The sequence below is a fragment of the Bos indicus genome, chromosome 26 (assembly GCF_029378745.1).
Source record: "Bos indicus isolate NIAB-ARS_2022 breed Sahiwal x Tharparkar chromosome 26, NIAB-ARS_B.indTharparkar_mat_pri_1.0, whole genome shotgun sequence".
In the NCBI taxonomy this organism is placed as follows: domain Eukaryota; kingdom Metazoa; phylum Chordata; class Mammalia; order Artiodactyla; family Bovidae; genus Bos; species Bos indicus.
In genome coordinates, this window is record NC_091785.1 from 42,388,269 (window position 1) to 42,403,466 (window position 15,198).

Consider the following 15,198-nt stretch of genomic DNA (forward strand, 5'->3'; position numbering starts at 1 on the left):
CAGGCTTGCGGTGTTAGACCGCAGCCACCTGTTCCTTGTAAAACGTCGGGAAAAAAAAAAAAAAAATAGCCTGAGCTTTGAGGAGGCTGACCGTTCAGTGTCACGTGAGCCGAGCTCCCGGGTTCTCCGGTCCGAGCTACTCCTTAGCCTCTGCTAAGGTGCCGGGAGTCGCAGCGCGGAGGCCGGATCTCATCCTCTAGAAAGAAAATCTCTACTTGATGGACCGGTCTCTTGGAGTCAAGAGACATGGAAATTATCTGCATTTTGTGAAAGTATGCAGGATATCTGCAATCCGTCTATGTGACCCACAGTATCAGGTCTAAAATACCTGATGTCTTATTCATATTTGAGGTTTCTATTTTTTTCTTTTCACGTTAAATTTCATGAAATTTGCCATCTATTTCAAAATGACACCTGAAGGATGCTACCCAAGAACCCATGTGCCAAAGTTGTTAGGTCAATTGCATTTATTTAATTCCATCTGAGTTCAATATTTACTGAGCCCTAGTAAATAGGGCTGGGAACTATGCTAGATATCGGCCAGTCAGAGAGAGAAAACTAACACTGCATCTTTCTTCTAATATTTTTTGGTACACATATTTCAATGACGTTCTCTCCTTCCAGATAACCCGCTTTAAATTTTTCTTTTCCTCTCAAGTTGCTCTTTGAATATTCTATGCAGATTTAACCAAATTACCTTCAAGGAACTACTTGTAAAGAAATATTTCATCCATATCATTTTGGTCCTCACTTCGATAGATTGTTTTTTAAAAAGAGATGATGGTTTTACCAGTATTAGATCACTATATCTTTCTTGGGCTTACTTCTTTTATAGGAAGTGGTTTTGTGTAGACAGTTAAGGGCAAAGTGGTTTTTGCCCTTAGGATTTTAGGGATGATCCTCTTCGTTTGTCATATAGTGGATACATCACTTTTTTACTAATCCAGAAATTAGGAGTCAAAGGTGATCCAACAGTGTGATTAGTTTCTAGGAATACCTCTTTCTTATAGGTAACTAAGTAGACACACTCACACACACACAGAAACACACACAGCTTTGCATTTGGATTTAAGATGTTGTTCAAGACTCCATTGTGGCCAGATTTCCGATCTCAAGACTATCAATTCATTTGAATAATCAGCAAAATCATCAGCCTCCTTTCAGGCTCTAAACTGGATTTAAAAGATTGACGTTTCTTAAAACTCAAATCGAGTCCGGCTGCAACTGCCTGTCCAGAGGGACCTGAATCATACACACACTGGATAATGAAATACACTTAGATTTTATTAGTGGATAATTCATGCTCAGAATCTTGAACACTAGTAGAATTAAATAAACAACTGGGAGAGGGAACCAAATAAAATTATTTGGAGATAAAATTATTTAGCCAAAATTAGAATGGAGGTAAGGCACTGCACTTTAAAATTCTTAACCTAGCCATTAAGTTGTTGAAAGAGGAGAGAGAGAAAACCAAGTATGAGGACTGGTGAGGATGCTGGGAAAGACTGAGGGCAGGAGGAGAAGGGGACGTCAGAGGATAAGATGGTTGGATGGCATCACCAACTCAATGAACATGAGTTTGAGCAAGCTCCGGGAGTTGGTAATGGACAGGAAAGCCTGGCATGTTGCAGTTCACGGGGCTGCAAAGAGTCGGACACAATTGGGCGACTGAATTGAGAGGGGAAGAATCTGTATTTTGGCAGGAATATCATCACTACTGGGCAGAAGAGTGGTGGTTGTATGTTTACTGTATCACGATTCATAAAAAGAAGTGCATTTGAGTCAGTGTATATGAATGCATGAGGACCAACAACACCTTTTCTCTATCGAGTTGCCTTAGAAATTAAACACTTTAACCTCAACAATTTTCTCCCACTTCATACAAGATTGTATAATAAAGTAAGATTTTTTTCCCACAATACAAAAGGCAGTGAAAAAGATGGTATAGCACGGATTAAATTGAAACATTTCAGCATTCTTTTGATATTCAATAGTAACTGAGTCACAGCATTCTAGTTATTAAGTATTGCTTTTCTTTCATGGAGACCAAAGTATTTCTCATTACAGGAGCAACCTTCTTGATTCTCCTATTTCTGGAGGATTCTAGAAACAGAAAATAGAGCAGAGCCTGTAAGTCTAGAGTGTTGTTGGGGTGTGAGAGAGTGGAATAGAGAGAAGCTTGTGGCTGTCATTTTAAGGTCCTACTTGGACATATGTCTGTAAGAGGCTTTTGAGCTTTAACACACTTAAGAGTAATTATCTGTTTCCCAGTCTGTCCAACCTTCTGGAAAAACAGTTCCTCCAGAGCAAGAACTGATCTGATTAATGCTTTTCCTCACTCTTCTCCCTAGGCCTGGCACGAACTGGGTGCTCAATAAATGTTTGCAGAAAGATGGAATGAAGAGATAAAGCAGAGTATAAGTAAGGATGAGTTTCTCTGAAGTCAGAAGATCTTCGACAATGGGAAATGTGAGCGCCTGCTTCATAGGTGGAAAGTCCAGGAAAATGAGAAAAAAGTGGGGCAAAACATTCGTTAGAGCAAATATTTTCTTCTCCACTTTTGGTTAACTTCACCGGATATGTACGTCCAATGGAAAGGCGACTAATTCAGTCCTATAAAAGTACTGACCAAAATGGAGTTCTTGTGTCCGAGACATGGGGAGGGCTCCAAGAGTCAAATGGAAAGAGCATTTTTCCCGCCTACTATTCAGAGGACAGGATAAGCGTTGGCCACAAGGACTACATTTCCCAGCATGCCCCACACGAACAGGAGAGGGCGTGAGCTCCGCCTTGGCGCGATGCTCTCTGGGAGTTGTAGTTTTCACGCGTCCAGCACCGGCGGGGCGCCTCAGCCTGGTGGCGGAAAGCAGTCACGTGATCGGAAAGGCTGCCGTTTTGCCTTTGTGCCGGAACAGGTTGACTGGGTCGCCCGAGCCCGGGGCCTCGGGATGAACCAATCGGCTGCCTTAGCAGGAGACGTTGGCGTTTGAAATTAGCCAATGACAGGCTTTGGCTGGAGCTTTGTCTCCGCCTACTTCGCACAACGCGCGAGAGCGGCGGAGGGAAGCGAGGTGGCGGCGAGCGGCGGCGGGCGCGGCGGCTGAGTTGCTTCTGAACGGAGCCCGAGGTAGCGGGGCGAGGTGGCCGGGCGGAGGCACGGGCTTTCCGGGGATGCCCCCGGGGTTCCCGAGCCAGCGGAGCAGTCCGCTGGGAACCGGGTTCACTTCCACGGCTTTTCCTTTTTATTTTAGAAGCACGCGGGGCGGCAGTCCCCGGGGGCGGGGGTGGGGAGAGGCTGGCGTGCAGAAGCCCACGGCGGGGGAGGGTGTGGATCCGGCGAGCCAGGCTGGAGTCAGGGGTGTGGCGGCGCGGGCCCGGCCGGTAGGGAAGCTCAGGAGGGGCGAAGGGGAGGGGTGTCGATGAGGCCCGACCGGCGAGGGCGCGGCGGCCCTGCGCAGGCGCAGAGGGCACGTCGCCGGCCTTTCCCTCGGTCCTGCCCCCCCAGAGAGACCCCCACCCCACCTACTCCGCAGCCCTTCTGCGAGTCGAGCCTCGCGACCCCGGCCCCTTGGGGGACCCGCCCCAGCCCCGTACTGCCCGGCCCTTTCTGCGAGTCGAGCCTCGCGACCCCGGCCTCTTGGGGAGACTCTCACCAGGCCCTTGTTCCCTAGATGACCGGTTCTAACGAGTTCAAACTGAACCAGCCCCCCGAGGACGGCATCTCCTCAGTGAAGTTCAGCCCCAACACATCGCAGTTCCTGCTGGTCTCCTCCTGGGACACGTCCGTGCGCCTCTATGATGTGCCGGCCAACTCCATGCGGCTCAAGTACCAGCACACCGGCGCCGTCCTGGACTGCGCCTTCTACGTAGGTGTTCTCCGTTTCAGCTCCTGCATCCTTTTGAGTTTTATGGTGTCCCTCGTGATCAGCGTCCCTTTTGCAGTGTTGGGCGAAGGCTCTTGTCGGTAGAGTCATTTGGACAGCGCCCCTCTCTTTTCACTCCTCCCCCACCCCCACCCCAATAACCTTGAGGTTCCAGTGCTGCTTTGTTTTTGCGTTTTGGCCCTGGGGACTTGACAGACGTCAGGAACTGGGTCTCCCGTTAAGCTTCTGATGGAGTTAACACTGAATTTTTCTGGACAGAATGTACTTGAAACTCACAGCAAGACTAAAATTTGGCCGTCTTACTTATTAAAAGGTTTGTTTGCTAGTAAATGGGAATACGTATTGGCTCTCAGCCAGTGTGGTGAACAGTTCTTAATTTGCTTGCATAGTAGTTTGGGTGACTACTTAGGTCGCTCAGTTTTTTGTTTGTTTACAATGAGTGAGCCCAGCGTACTTCATTCCGAGCATAAACTGAGGAGTTGGCTGGTAGATAGAGGAATTTTTCAATACTTTTTTTTTCCATTTAAAAATTATTAAACGTAAAAGAGTCAACTTTACAAGTAATCGAAGGATGCAATTTAAAACCACAGTTAGATACTGTTTACTCCTAATAAACTCATTGCGATATAAGAAATTATAAGTAATGCTGAGCAGGATGTGATAAGGCTGTCCATACCCTAGTTTTCCTTAATCTTGCTCCTAGAAAACGCTACTAAAAATGCTTATCATGTAGTTGTTTATTGAAATAAAAATGTGAACAATTGTTTGACAATGAGGACATAAGAAAATTGGAAGTTCAGTTATAGTATGGATTATTACGAAATCACTACTGATATTTCTGTGGATTGATTAACCTGAAACTAAAAAGTATCCAGAGTTTGATTTCAAATTTTATTTTAAAATTACATGTTTTTATAAGAAGAAGATTAGAAGAGAGATGGTAAAGTGTTGGCAGTAGTTATCTCTAGGTGATTGGGCTACAGGAAACATTTTCCTTGATAGTATTTTCCAAATTCCATAACCTGTTACACATACGTGCTCAGTCGTGTCCGACTCTTTGCTACTCATGGACTGCCAGCTCTCCAGACTTCTCTGTTCATGAAATTTTCCAGGCAAGAATACTGGAGTGGGTTGCCATTTCCTACTCCAAGGTTAAACACTTTTTTTTAAAGCTTTGTAAGTTCTGAGTGACTTGAAACTTTTTATTTTGTAGGATCCAACACATGCCTGGAGTGGGGGATTAGACCATCAGTTGAAAATGCATGATTTGAACACTGATCAAGGTAACATAGGCACATTTTTACCAGTTTATTGTTTTCCTAGCTAGTGCTTACTTACAAATGTTTATTTAAGAAGAATAGTTCCTGAATTGCTTAGTTCCTGAGTTGCTTAGATAAAAGTAAAAGTGGCTTGAATATAAGACTTTTTTGTTTAAATGATAACCATTAAGTTAGAATCACAAAATATCATGTATGTATTTTAACAGTGTAGCTCATTGTGACCTCCGTCCACAGTATTTACATGAAGAGGCACTTACGTGTTTGACCTTGACCCTGCCCTCAGAAGGGGACTGGATCTTGCAGTGTTCTACCTTGCAGTAGAATTTTTCCAGGATAGTTTCAGAGTTCTCTTTTCAGAAACTAATGTAGTTCAGACTGAAGGAAGACAGGGTTTTAAAAATCTAATATTATAAAATAGCCAATCCTGTCTGGGTACCATAGTAACCCAGCTTGTTTGATTGTTTAGCATAGAACATTCCCATTTACTGAATGAAGGACAGGGTAGCACGTTTTCTTTTAGTTAATTTCTAAGCGATGAAATTTACCCCCATTTTTATCGTGACTTTGGAGTAGAATAGAGATTGGAATGGAACTCAAATACACAGAGCTCTTTAGTAAAGGCTTTTTGTTTATTTGTATGTGCACGTGTTAGACATAGATGTACTTGAAGAACATAGCAAGGCACAGAGATAGGACTCAATGAGGATGAGTTGGACGGTGAGAGAATGGATGGAGGATGGGCGCTATATTTTTTTATCCAGAAAGAAGGATCCAATCAGAAGAGGCTTTTACGTGAAAGCCGTTTTGTCATGTAACTCACAGCTGCGGATGTTCGGTTTTGTTTGCTAGCAGTTTTTTCTAATCAGGAAGTTAGCTTGCAGGTTTAGGTTCTGTTTGTTTGAAAACTCAAGAAAACACCAAAAAGCAAAGATTTTTGATGCTGGAGACCATAATTAAGGGAATTAGCTGCTTATTCTCAGAAGGTCTTTGCTGAATTTTATGAGATACTTTTCTTTCTTGTTTAAATGGAGTGTTTTTAAACAGGTAGTTTTCCTCTTTGAGGATCAGAACCACATACTCTTTGTATTTGTTGTTACCTTAGCATGTGATATCGATTCTGGCACATAGTAGACAGTAGATACTAATTGAATGAATGAATGAGATAACGTGAAAAGTTGAAATTGAAAGGGAAGAAATTGTGTATTAGCAATTTGATGAGCTTCCCTGGTGGTCTAGTGGCTAAGACTCCATGCTCCTAACGCAGGGGGCCTGGGTTCAATCCCTGGTCAGGAAACTAGATCTCACATCCGCAACTAAGACCTGGCATAGCCAAGTAAATATTAAAGAAAGAAATAGAACCACCATGAAAACCAAGTGGTTATTAATCCTGAGCCTCCCTGCTTTCCTCATCCCCAGCTTTCAGGTAATCCTGTTACCACTTAAATCTGTTTCTTTGAAACATCAGCTTAATGTGATACATTTTATCCAGATCCCTTGGACCAGAGTTCTCCACTCAAGTGTTCATTCAACAGGTATATTTTGAACACTTACCATGTATCAGAACATGCACTGCATACAGTCAGAACTATAGAGTTGAAAGAAGGTTCCTGATTTGAAGGAATCTAGAATCGTGACGAAAATAACTGATAGACTATCATTTTAATGTTGTCTGAAACTCAAGGTAGCTTTTCGTATTACTGTGCCAGTGAATCAAGCTATGCCCTGTAAGATGGACAGAGGTGAATGAGTGACTTTGTAGTCCCGGAGAGGTTTTTCTATGTGTAGATACTTCTGTTGAGTGGGTGGAAGTGGATTCGTTACAGTAGAATGAATGTTTCCTTTTGTTGTTCACCTGAGGAATCTTTAGTAAAGCTAGGTGTTGGTTGTTGCTTTATTTTTATTCCTACAGAAAATCTTGTTGGAACCCATGATGCCCCTATCAGATGTGTTGAATACTGTCCCGAAGTGAATGTGATGGTTACTGGAAGCTGGGATCAGACGGTTAAATTGTGGGATCCCAGAACCCCTTGTAATGCTGGGACCTTCTCTCAGCCTGAAAAGGTAGGCTTTTTATGTTCATGACAGGAATTATGGTTCTTGGGGTGATTTGACTTGATAAGTGATGAAGATAATGTTGAATTTAGAGGTTAAGAGTTGATGAGTCTATTTCACAAACCCAACTAAATATGTAAAGGAAAACTAATCTTCATACTTTGGTCAGCTTTTTCCTGTCAGTTGTCACATTTGTACCGGATAGCACTAGTGATAAACCCACTTCCATGTATTGTAATGCTTTAGATCCTAGGGCTGAGAAGCAACTTTTCAGAGAAGTCATTTAGCAAAGACTGAAACTGAGTTTGACTTCCCCAAGCAGGAAGTGGGATGGAGCATCACTCATTTTCACTTAGGCCTGAGCTTTCTCTTTATTTGACTGTGAGAGGGTGAAATGGGTTATCATTTAAAGTTTAGTGAAAAAGATGTCCTTTATTCGCTGGCTTTTATAATTTATTTATTTTTAATACTGACAGAGGTAGTTGAAGGAAGCTTCTTAAAACTGAAATGTTGTGTATTATTCTAACCTTTTGATCTGTACAATGAAAATGTAATTGAGCATTCTTGATGTATCCTCATCAGACTTTATCAGGTGGTAGTTAATTTTAAAGATTGATTGTTTTAGCAGTTTAAAGGTATCCTTCACTTGAGTCTATTTCCTCAGTGTAAATATACTATTCAGTTCCTGTTAGCTGTCATTATATACTGTAGTGCATCCAAAGAGCCATTATTTTTGTCACATCAGAGTCGAATCTACTCCTGGCAAGACCTTTGTTCAGAATAAAATAATTGCATTGTTTCTAGTTTTGATTTATGGTTGTATGTAACATGTTAAGAGCTGTGATAAATTGCTGACAGAATATCATATAATGGACAGCCACACTGAATCAAGCAGCTTATTGGTTCAGCAAGGTTCATTATGTCACTTTTTTTAATACGGTCTTTGATAAATGTATATACCTAGTCGGTAGCATGACAGTGTTTTTACTTGATTTACGATCAGTGGGGATAGAAAGCACTGTTAGAAGCTTGTGTGTCACCTGGATAGTAAAGATTTAAGATAAAATTCCCATTCTGATTGTACTGCTATAAATTGATCTTTTTCTGGATTTGTTTTTTGAATTCGGCGTTTCATGTGTGTTACGCTAATTTGTTTTTCTGCAAATGTTTTTTGAATAAACAGCAGTAAATCTTACTATATCTCTTATTGAAACACACTTGTATTAAATCTACTGTTTTGAGTCTTTTAAATTCTGTGTTTTTTCCCTTGGTCAAATTAGTTGTTGAATTTTAAGGCTAGATTGTAGAAATTATCAGGTTATTATGTTCTTAAACCCAGTCCCACCACCTCTGCCCACTGCCCTCCCTGGGGGGCGGGAAAGGGGGGACGCTTATGTGGTTAATATGTTAGTGATAACTAACCGTAAGCTTTAATTACTGAATGTTAAAGAGATGTCTTACCATGTAATGAGGCCTCTTCATTTTTTATAGTGATTCTTCAGGTTTTAAAATATTAAATTAGATTAAATTAGTTGCTAATTAATTAAAAGTAATGATCAGAACACAGTTATATACCTGAAGTCTAGATTTTTAAAAAAATGATTTAACATGATCAGGAAAATATATTTTATTACTATTTTCATGAATTTCCTATCTCTGTTTGGTCTCCAGATAATGTATTTGAAAGTAAGTCACCTTAAAGGCTTATTTGCAGGAAATTTTGTGATTTATTATAAGGGGATAATTTGTGAAAGTTGTTTTACTATTGAAGAAAAGGAATTTTAAGGGGTGGGGGGAGCAGTTGTTTTTAGGGGATAAGTGCTTTTAAAATTTTCCATAAACATAACTCTGTCTTGAGTGTTTAGTGTGACATCAAGGCGTAAAAATTTGCTTTGTCATATGCCAGACCACTGACCTTGTCTTTTAATTTTGAGTTCGTATGCCACCAAAAGCAAGTAAGCAGGTAATTAATGTTAACTCGCTCACTCTTCCTGGAAAGGCCTATTTATTAAGTGTGACAGGTGGGAAAATCAAAGAGTTACAACTTGAAATCTGTGTCTAAAAGGTGGTCATAGAAAAATAACTTTGAAAATGATTGTCTTATGAAAAGCCAGAAGCCCACTGAAAGGTATCTTGAGCTGTTTTTATGGTTTTATTGTCTATTGTCTCCTTTTTGAGTATCTTTTACACTTTTATATTGTGATTAAATGAAACGAGGGCTATAAAATTATTTAATAATTTACTTTGTTTTAGTAAGAGAATCGTCTTCAGAAATATTTTTGGAGAGTTAATTAGAATGTGCATTATTATGATACGTGGTTAAGTATTAAGAATATCTTGGGTGTATTATTTTGTGCCAGTTACTTGGTTTGTGTAACTGAAGTATTTAAAATTTTGGTACCTGTGTTTGTGAACCTTCAGCTAACTTTTTTTAATGGTTTTATGATCCGTGGACTTTATTTTGGAGCAAAATGCCATTTGCAGGCATGCATTTTTAGCAAGTTTCGGTGTTTTTTGAAAGGTGTATACCCTGTCGGTGTCGGGAGACCGGCTGATCGTGGGCACTGCAGGCCGCAGAGTGCTGGTGTGGGACTTGCGGAACATGGGCTACGTGCAGCAGCGCCGCGAGTCCAGCCTCAAGTACCAGACGCGCTGCATCCGCGCATTCCCCAACAAGCAGGTACTGACCTTGCCTCCCCCGCCGGCTGTGGGAATTTGAACCTAGTAGAATCCTTTATAATAATTTGGTCACTGCGTTTTACGCATTGCTTTCTTTTTTTTTTTTTGGAGTGGTGATTGGAATTTCTCTTAGGTGTATTTTCACAGCCTTTTGTTAAAAGGTAGTGTGTTAACTCAATTTTAGAGAAGGCTTTGATTTTCACAGAGGGTAATAATCTACCAGTAGTTTTCTGATTCCTTGGTGCTCCTCCTCCAGGAAGCTTGACAGGTATACAGTAATCGAAGAGAGTTTTGCAGGTATTTTAATTTACAAACCAGCGAATTCAGGTTTAAATCTGAAAATTTAGAGTTACGGAATTTGCTGTTTGCTCCCCCCCCCCCCCACTTTTTTTCCTTCTTTTTTGTCCCTTTTGTACCCTAATACTAACAGCTTTTTAGCTAGTCTGAGAGCAGAACCTACTTTTTTTTTTTTTTAAAGGAATGCCTCTGAGGTTAGAGGGGAGCTGTGCCTCATATAGTGACTAACTCTTGATGAACAGTGTGGGTCACCTTCCATCATCATTACTAGAAGAGGTGACACTTTATTAGTGCACCCCTGCCCCCAGTCCTGAAAGTTGGAAGGGAAGTTGGTGGTGGGGTCATTTGCTCTGGGAATTTTATAAGAGGAAAGTCATTAAAAACAGCAGATATCTTTGGAATTTTATGGCTGTCCTTCAGAGGTTGTGGAGCTCTAAAGAATTAGGTCCATTACTCTATTCTCTTAGCTCTTTATTTCAAAAGGCTACTATCTCAAATGGTGATCACAATTCTTCTCAGGATATTGTAAATTTCCATTAGAATTGAAGTTATGAAAAACCTTAAATGCGTGGTTCAAATATGGTTGTATTTATGAATATCATGTTTTATATCCAAAATTTTCTGTCGGAGTTTATCTGTAGTTTATAATGGAAGCTTTTTAACTAAAAGTAACATTTTACTGATTCTTTTTTCATTACAGGTGTTAATAGTTTTTTAGGAATAAATCTTTTTCATATCTTGAAAAATTAAAGAAGTAAAATATAGATTTCATATTATCTTCCTTTCTTATCTTCTCTGACCTACTATTTCAAGGCAAGGTGAGGGGAGGTTTGAAATTATAGAGCACTTTTGAGCCTTGCTGAAAATCTGTGTTGTTTGGGTATAAACTTGACTTGCTGTAGTTAAAAGCAAGAGGCAGGATGATAGAGATGGAAGGCTGGTTTTCCAGTTGGTCTGGATTATTGATACACCCTCAGTGAAGAAGATACAGTTCTTAGAGCTGTTAGAAGTGAGGAGACATCAAGCCAAGAAAAATATATTCCAAGTGATGGGATGAATTTGAGTCCCCTTCTGAACAGGACAACAAATAAATTATATTAAAATAATTTAAAAATTCCTGTGAGGTTTGACAGAATACCTAGATGTTTTTGATTGCAATGTGCAGAGTACTGGTAAAGTAAGTGATGGTGGCCTTTTTTGTTTGTTTTTTAATATAACAGATATAAGTGTTTTTAAACTTTTGGAGTGATCTTATCTATATTAGTATTGCTTAAACATTTGTTTAAAATACAGCCGTATTCTCTTTTCATTTTAAAAATAATTATCTTTCTTTAATTTGGGTTGAGTTTGGGAAAGTATATGCCTTGTTTTGGAATCTGGATTCACTAGTTTTGTCTTCTGATTTCCTCTTGCCAGGGTTATGTATTAAGTTCTATCGAAGGTCGAGTGGCAGTTGAGTACTTGGACCCAAGCCCCGAGGTGCAGAAGAAGAAGTATGCCTTCAAGTGTCACAGACTAAAAGAAAACAATATTGAGCAGATTTACCCAGTCAACGCCATTTCCTTTCACAACATCCACAATACTTTTGCCACAGGTAGAGTATGGCATGTTCACTTCTATCTGCTTGTTAATATAATTTTGCTGTTAATTGAATGCTGTATATTTGTACTTGGGCAGGTTTTTTTTTTTTTGGTCATTCTGTGTGGCATGTGGGATCCTAGTTCCCTGACCAAGGATTCTGCCCCCCCTTGCATTGGAAGCGTGGCATATTAACCACTGGACCACCTGGGAAGTGGGCAGAGTTCTTAAAAATTGTGCTTGGTTTTTTATGATATTTAAAGGGAAAAAAAAATCTAGTATAATACTCCCTGGGGAAAATGCAACTTCTGTGATCTTAAAAATTATCAAGATAATGGCTATTTTTGTATCTGCTTTCAAGAACTATTTTTTGAAACCACTTGCAGGTGGTTCTGATGGATTTGTAAATATTTGGGATCCATTTAACAAAAAGCGACTGTGCCAGTTCCATCGGTACCCCACCAGCATCGCCTCACTTGCCTTCAGTAATGATGGGACCACGCTTGCAATAGCATCATCGTATATGTATGAAATGGATGACACGGAACATCCTGAAGATGGTATCTTCATTCGCCAAGTGACAGATGCAGAAACAAAACCCAAGTGAGTATGCTTCACCTGTATTTGAGCCTTTTCTTGCATTCAACCCAGGATTTATTAATTTTTCTAAATTCATGAATAGCATTGTTGATGCCTGTTTGATATTACAGCTGACTCTAGGGCTGGAGTTGATTTTATCTTGTTCTCCCAAGCTTTCAATATCCGTAGGTTGATAGACGTCTGATGGATAAAATTGTGCCTAGTTGTTTTGTAGAGAAGAATGTCAAACTCTCATTCTTCTTGAATAGGCACTATTATTTGAATCTCTGGAGTTATTACTAGCTCATTGCTTCAAAATTAAGTTGAGGAATTCAAGAATAATTTATTTTAGCAAATTCTATTTAAGATATTTAAGAATTTGAACTGCCAAAAATCTTTCCTCTCCACAGAGGTTGTTTCTGTAATATTTACACAGAATGAAATGACCTTCAGGTCTTACTGGAAATTCAGAGTAATATGGCCTTGCTTGGAATACTAGATTTCCTTAGTTTTGAAATTTCTGTAGGTGTCTTTGGCTCTTGGGTGTAACTGTTGACAGGGAAGAACCATTTACATTTTCTCGGTACATGGGGCAGAGCTTTTTACTTGAGCCAGACTTGAGGGAAACCTGATACCTGGACACTTGTTTGACCATAAAATACCAGCCCCCAAGAGTCTTGGTCCTGCTCCTTGTCCCTCTCTCCTCAGGCCCTGGAAGGAAGTCCTCAGTAAATATTTATGGAATAGCTGACTGTTTCCAGGATCCCTGTACTCTTCTGAATTAGAATGGCATAGAGGGCCCTTGCTGAGTTGCTGGAGTCCCTGAGAGAGGGCAGAGTGTGAAGTGTTCAGTACCGGGTGTGCCTTCACAGTTTGTCTTTGGAAAAGGCGTGGCGTGTGAAGCCTGGTGGATAAAGGGCTGGGTTTGCGTTTATCTCTCGCTTCTGTGTCTCTTGTCCTGGCCGGCCGTTTTGATCTCATGCTCTTCTTTTTTCTTTTGAACTTGTAGGTCACCATGTACTTGACAAGATTTCATTTACTTAAGTGCCATGTTGATGATAATAAAACAATTCGTACTCCCCAATGGTGGATATATTACTATTAACAAAGAAGCCAGGGAACATTTTTTAATTTTAATATTATAAGAACCTGAAAATATTGGAAAAGAGGTTTTTTTATTGTTTGTTTTTTTTAAACACTTTCTTTAGCGCATGAGATGGTTTGATGGTTTTTCTGCATTTAAAGGTATTTGGGCAAACAGAAGGGGAGGGCAGCAGCAGCACTTCTGAGAATCAGTTTTGACCTTGATTTTTGTTTCCACTGCGGAAATAAATGTTTGTAAATAAATGTAGGTGATAAAGCCCCCTTTGCATTCTTTCTGGGCCTTAAATGGTAGAGAAGAAGGCTCTTGAGCCATTTGTTTCTCTTGCTGGTTATAGTTGCTAATTCTAAAGCTGCTTCAGACTGCCTCATGAGGAGGTTAATCTACAATTAAACAATATTTCCTCTCGGCCGTCCATTATTTTCTGAAGCAGATGGGTCATCATTTCCTGGGCTGTGAAACAAAGCGAGGTTAAGGTTAGACTCTGGGGAATCAGCTCGTTTTCAATCTTATTAGGGTGCAGGAGGAAAACTAATAAGAAAACCTCCTAACATCATTTTGTGACTGTAAACAATTATTTATTAGCAAACAATTGATCCCAGAAGGGCAAATTGTTTGAGTCAGTAATGAGCTGAGAAAAGACAGAGCATATCTGTGTATTTGGAAAAATAATTGTAACGTAATTGCAGTACATTTAGACAGGCATCTATTTGGACCTGTTTCTATCTCTAAATGAATTTTTGGAAACATTAATGAGGTTTACATATTTCTCTGACATTTATATAGTTCTCATGTCCATTTCAGTTGCCCAGCCGCTGGTGATTAAGGTTAAAAAGAAAAAAATTATAGTGAGAATGAGATTCATTTCAATGTAATGCCCTGAAGCAGAACATGAACTTAGCTTGGCCTATTCTAGGTAGTTCCAAATCGTTTTTTTGTTGTCACACTTTTTGTTTTTTTATTTATATTATTTGCAAATGTATGTATCTGAATGGTACTTGGACCTTTACTGAAATTTGTTTCATCCATGATGTATTTTAAAAAATTTCTTTTGCTACAGAGAGAGGTCTTAGTTGTAAGTATTTTAGTGAAAACTTAGTGTAAATCTGAACCCATCTTTTGAAATGTATTTTCTTCATTGCAGGTCCACCTAACCATCTCGTGAAAGTGGTTTCTCTATGGAAAGCTTGTTTTGCTTCTTACCAATACATGATTGTCCCTTAAGGGATGCGTTTTAGTCATTGTGGACACATTGTTTAGTATGTGAATTTCTCTGTTATCTTGGTGTGCCCTTTCCTCCTGACTGTAGGGTGAGGAGTCTGTGTGTCCTTGTGCAGTAGTCGGAAGAATTGTTTTTCCCTCAGCAAGCCCAGTTGCTGTGTATGTGCAGCTTGAGGCCTTTCTGTAAAATAACCTAAACCTGTTATTTCCATGCTGTCTAATAAATCAGAGATTCAAAACCCTTAAATGTTGGATGTTTTTAAATGTTGGTAATTAATGTAATTTACTTCGTAAAAAGCCTTCTGTAAAGCAAACCTCCCTTCATCAGGGGGCCGGGTGGGGATGACATTGTACCTTTCGGTCCACACTGCCTTGTTTAATTATGTCTATTTGGATGTACTTTGGGGATTCAGTCTTGAATAAAGTGATCTGTTGGAGTTCTGCCATTTCCCTTGTGCCCTCTTGCTGGATCAGCAGGGCCCTCGAGCCAGCTGTGTGGCTTCACGGGACAGGCCCAGCCTGCAGG

The 15,198-nt window shown here is 40.1% G+C and overlaps 1 protein-coding gene across 2 annotated transcripts; it reads left to right on the forward strand.

Annotated features, from left to right (window-relative positions):
• Positions 1-2,997: 2,997 nt before the first annotated feature.
• On the forward strand, positions 2,998-14,919 carry BUB3 (BUB3 mitotic checkpoint protein). 2 transcript variants are annotated; one of them, XM_019952985.2, is made up of 8 exons: positions 2,998-3,127; positions 3,672-3,866; positions 5,098-5,167; positions 7,074-7,225; positions 9,738-9,896; positions 11,609-11,786; positions 12,157-12,373; positions 13,359-14,919. In XM_019952985.2, the coding sequence occupies exons 2-8, from the start codon at positions 3,672-3,674 to the stop codon at positions 13,372-13,374; spliced, it is 987 nt and encodes a 328-aa protein (XP_019808544.1). In that variant the 5' UTR covers positions 2,998-3,127; the 3' UTR covers positions 13,375-14,919. The 2 variants fall into 2 exon arrangements, with proteins under 2 accessions (XP_019808544.1, XP_019808545.1); XM_019952986.2 differs by having other exon boundaries at positions 14,596-14,919.
• Positions 14,920-15,198: the final 279 nt, after the last annotated feature.

Coding starts and splice junctions, on each gene's coding strand:
- BUB3 (XM_019952985.2), top strand. CDS start 3,672: ATGACCGGTTCTAACGAGTTCAAACTGAACCAGCCCCCCGAGGACGGC. Junction 3,867..5,097: donor TCCTGGACTGCGCCTTCTAC/GTAGGTGTTCTC, acceptor TTTATTTTGTAG/GATCCAACACATGCCTGGAG. Junction 9,897..11,608: donor GCGCATTCCCCAACAAGCAG/GTACTGACCTTG, acceptor TCCTCTTGCCAG/GGTTATGTATTAAGTTCTAT.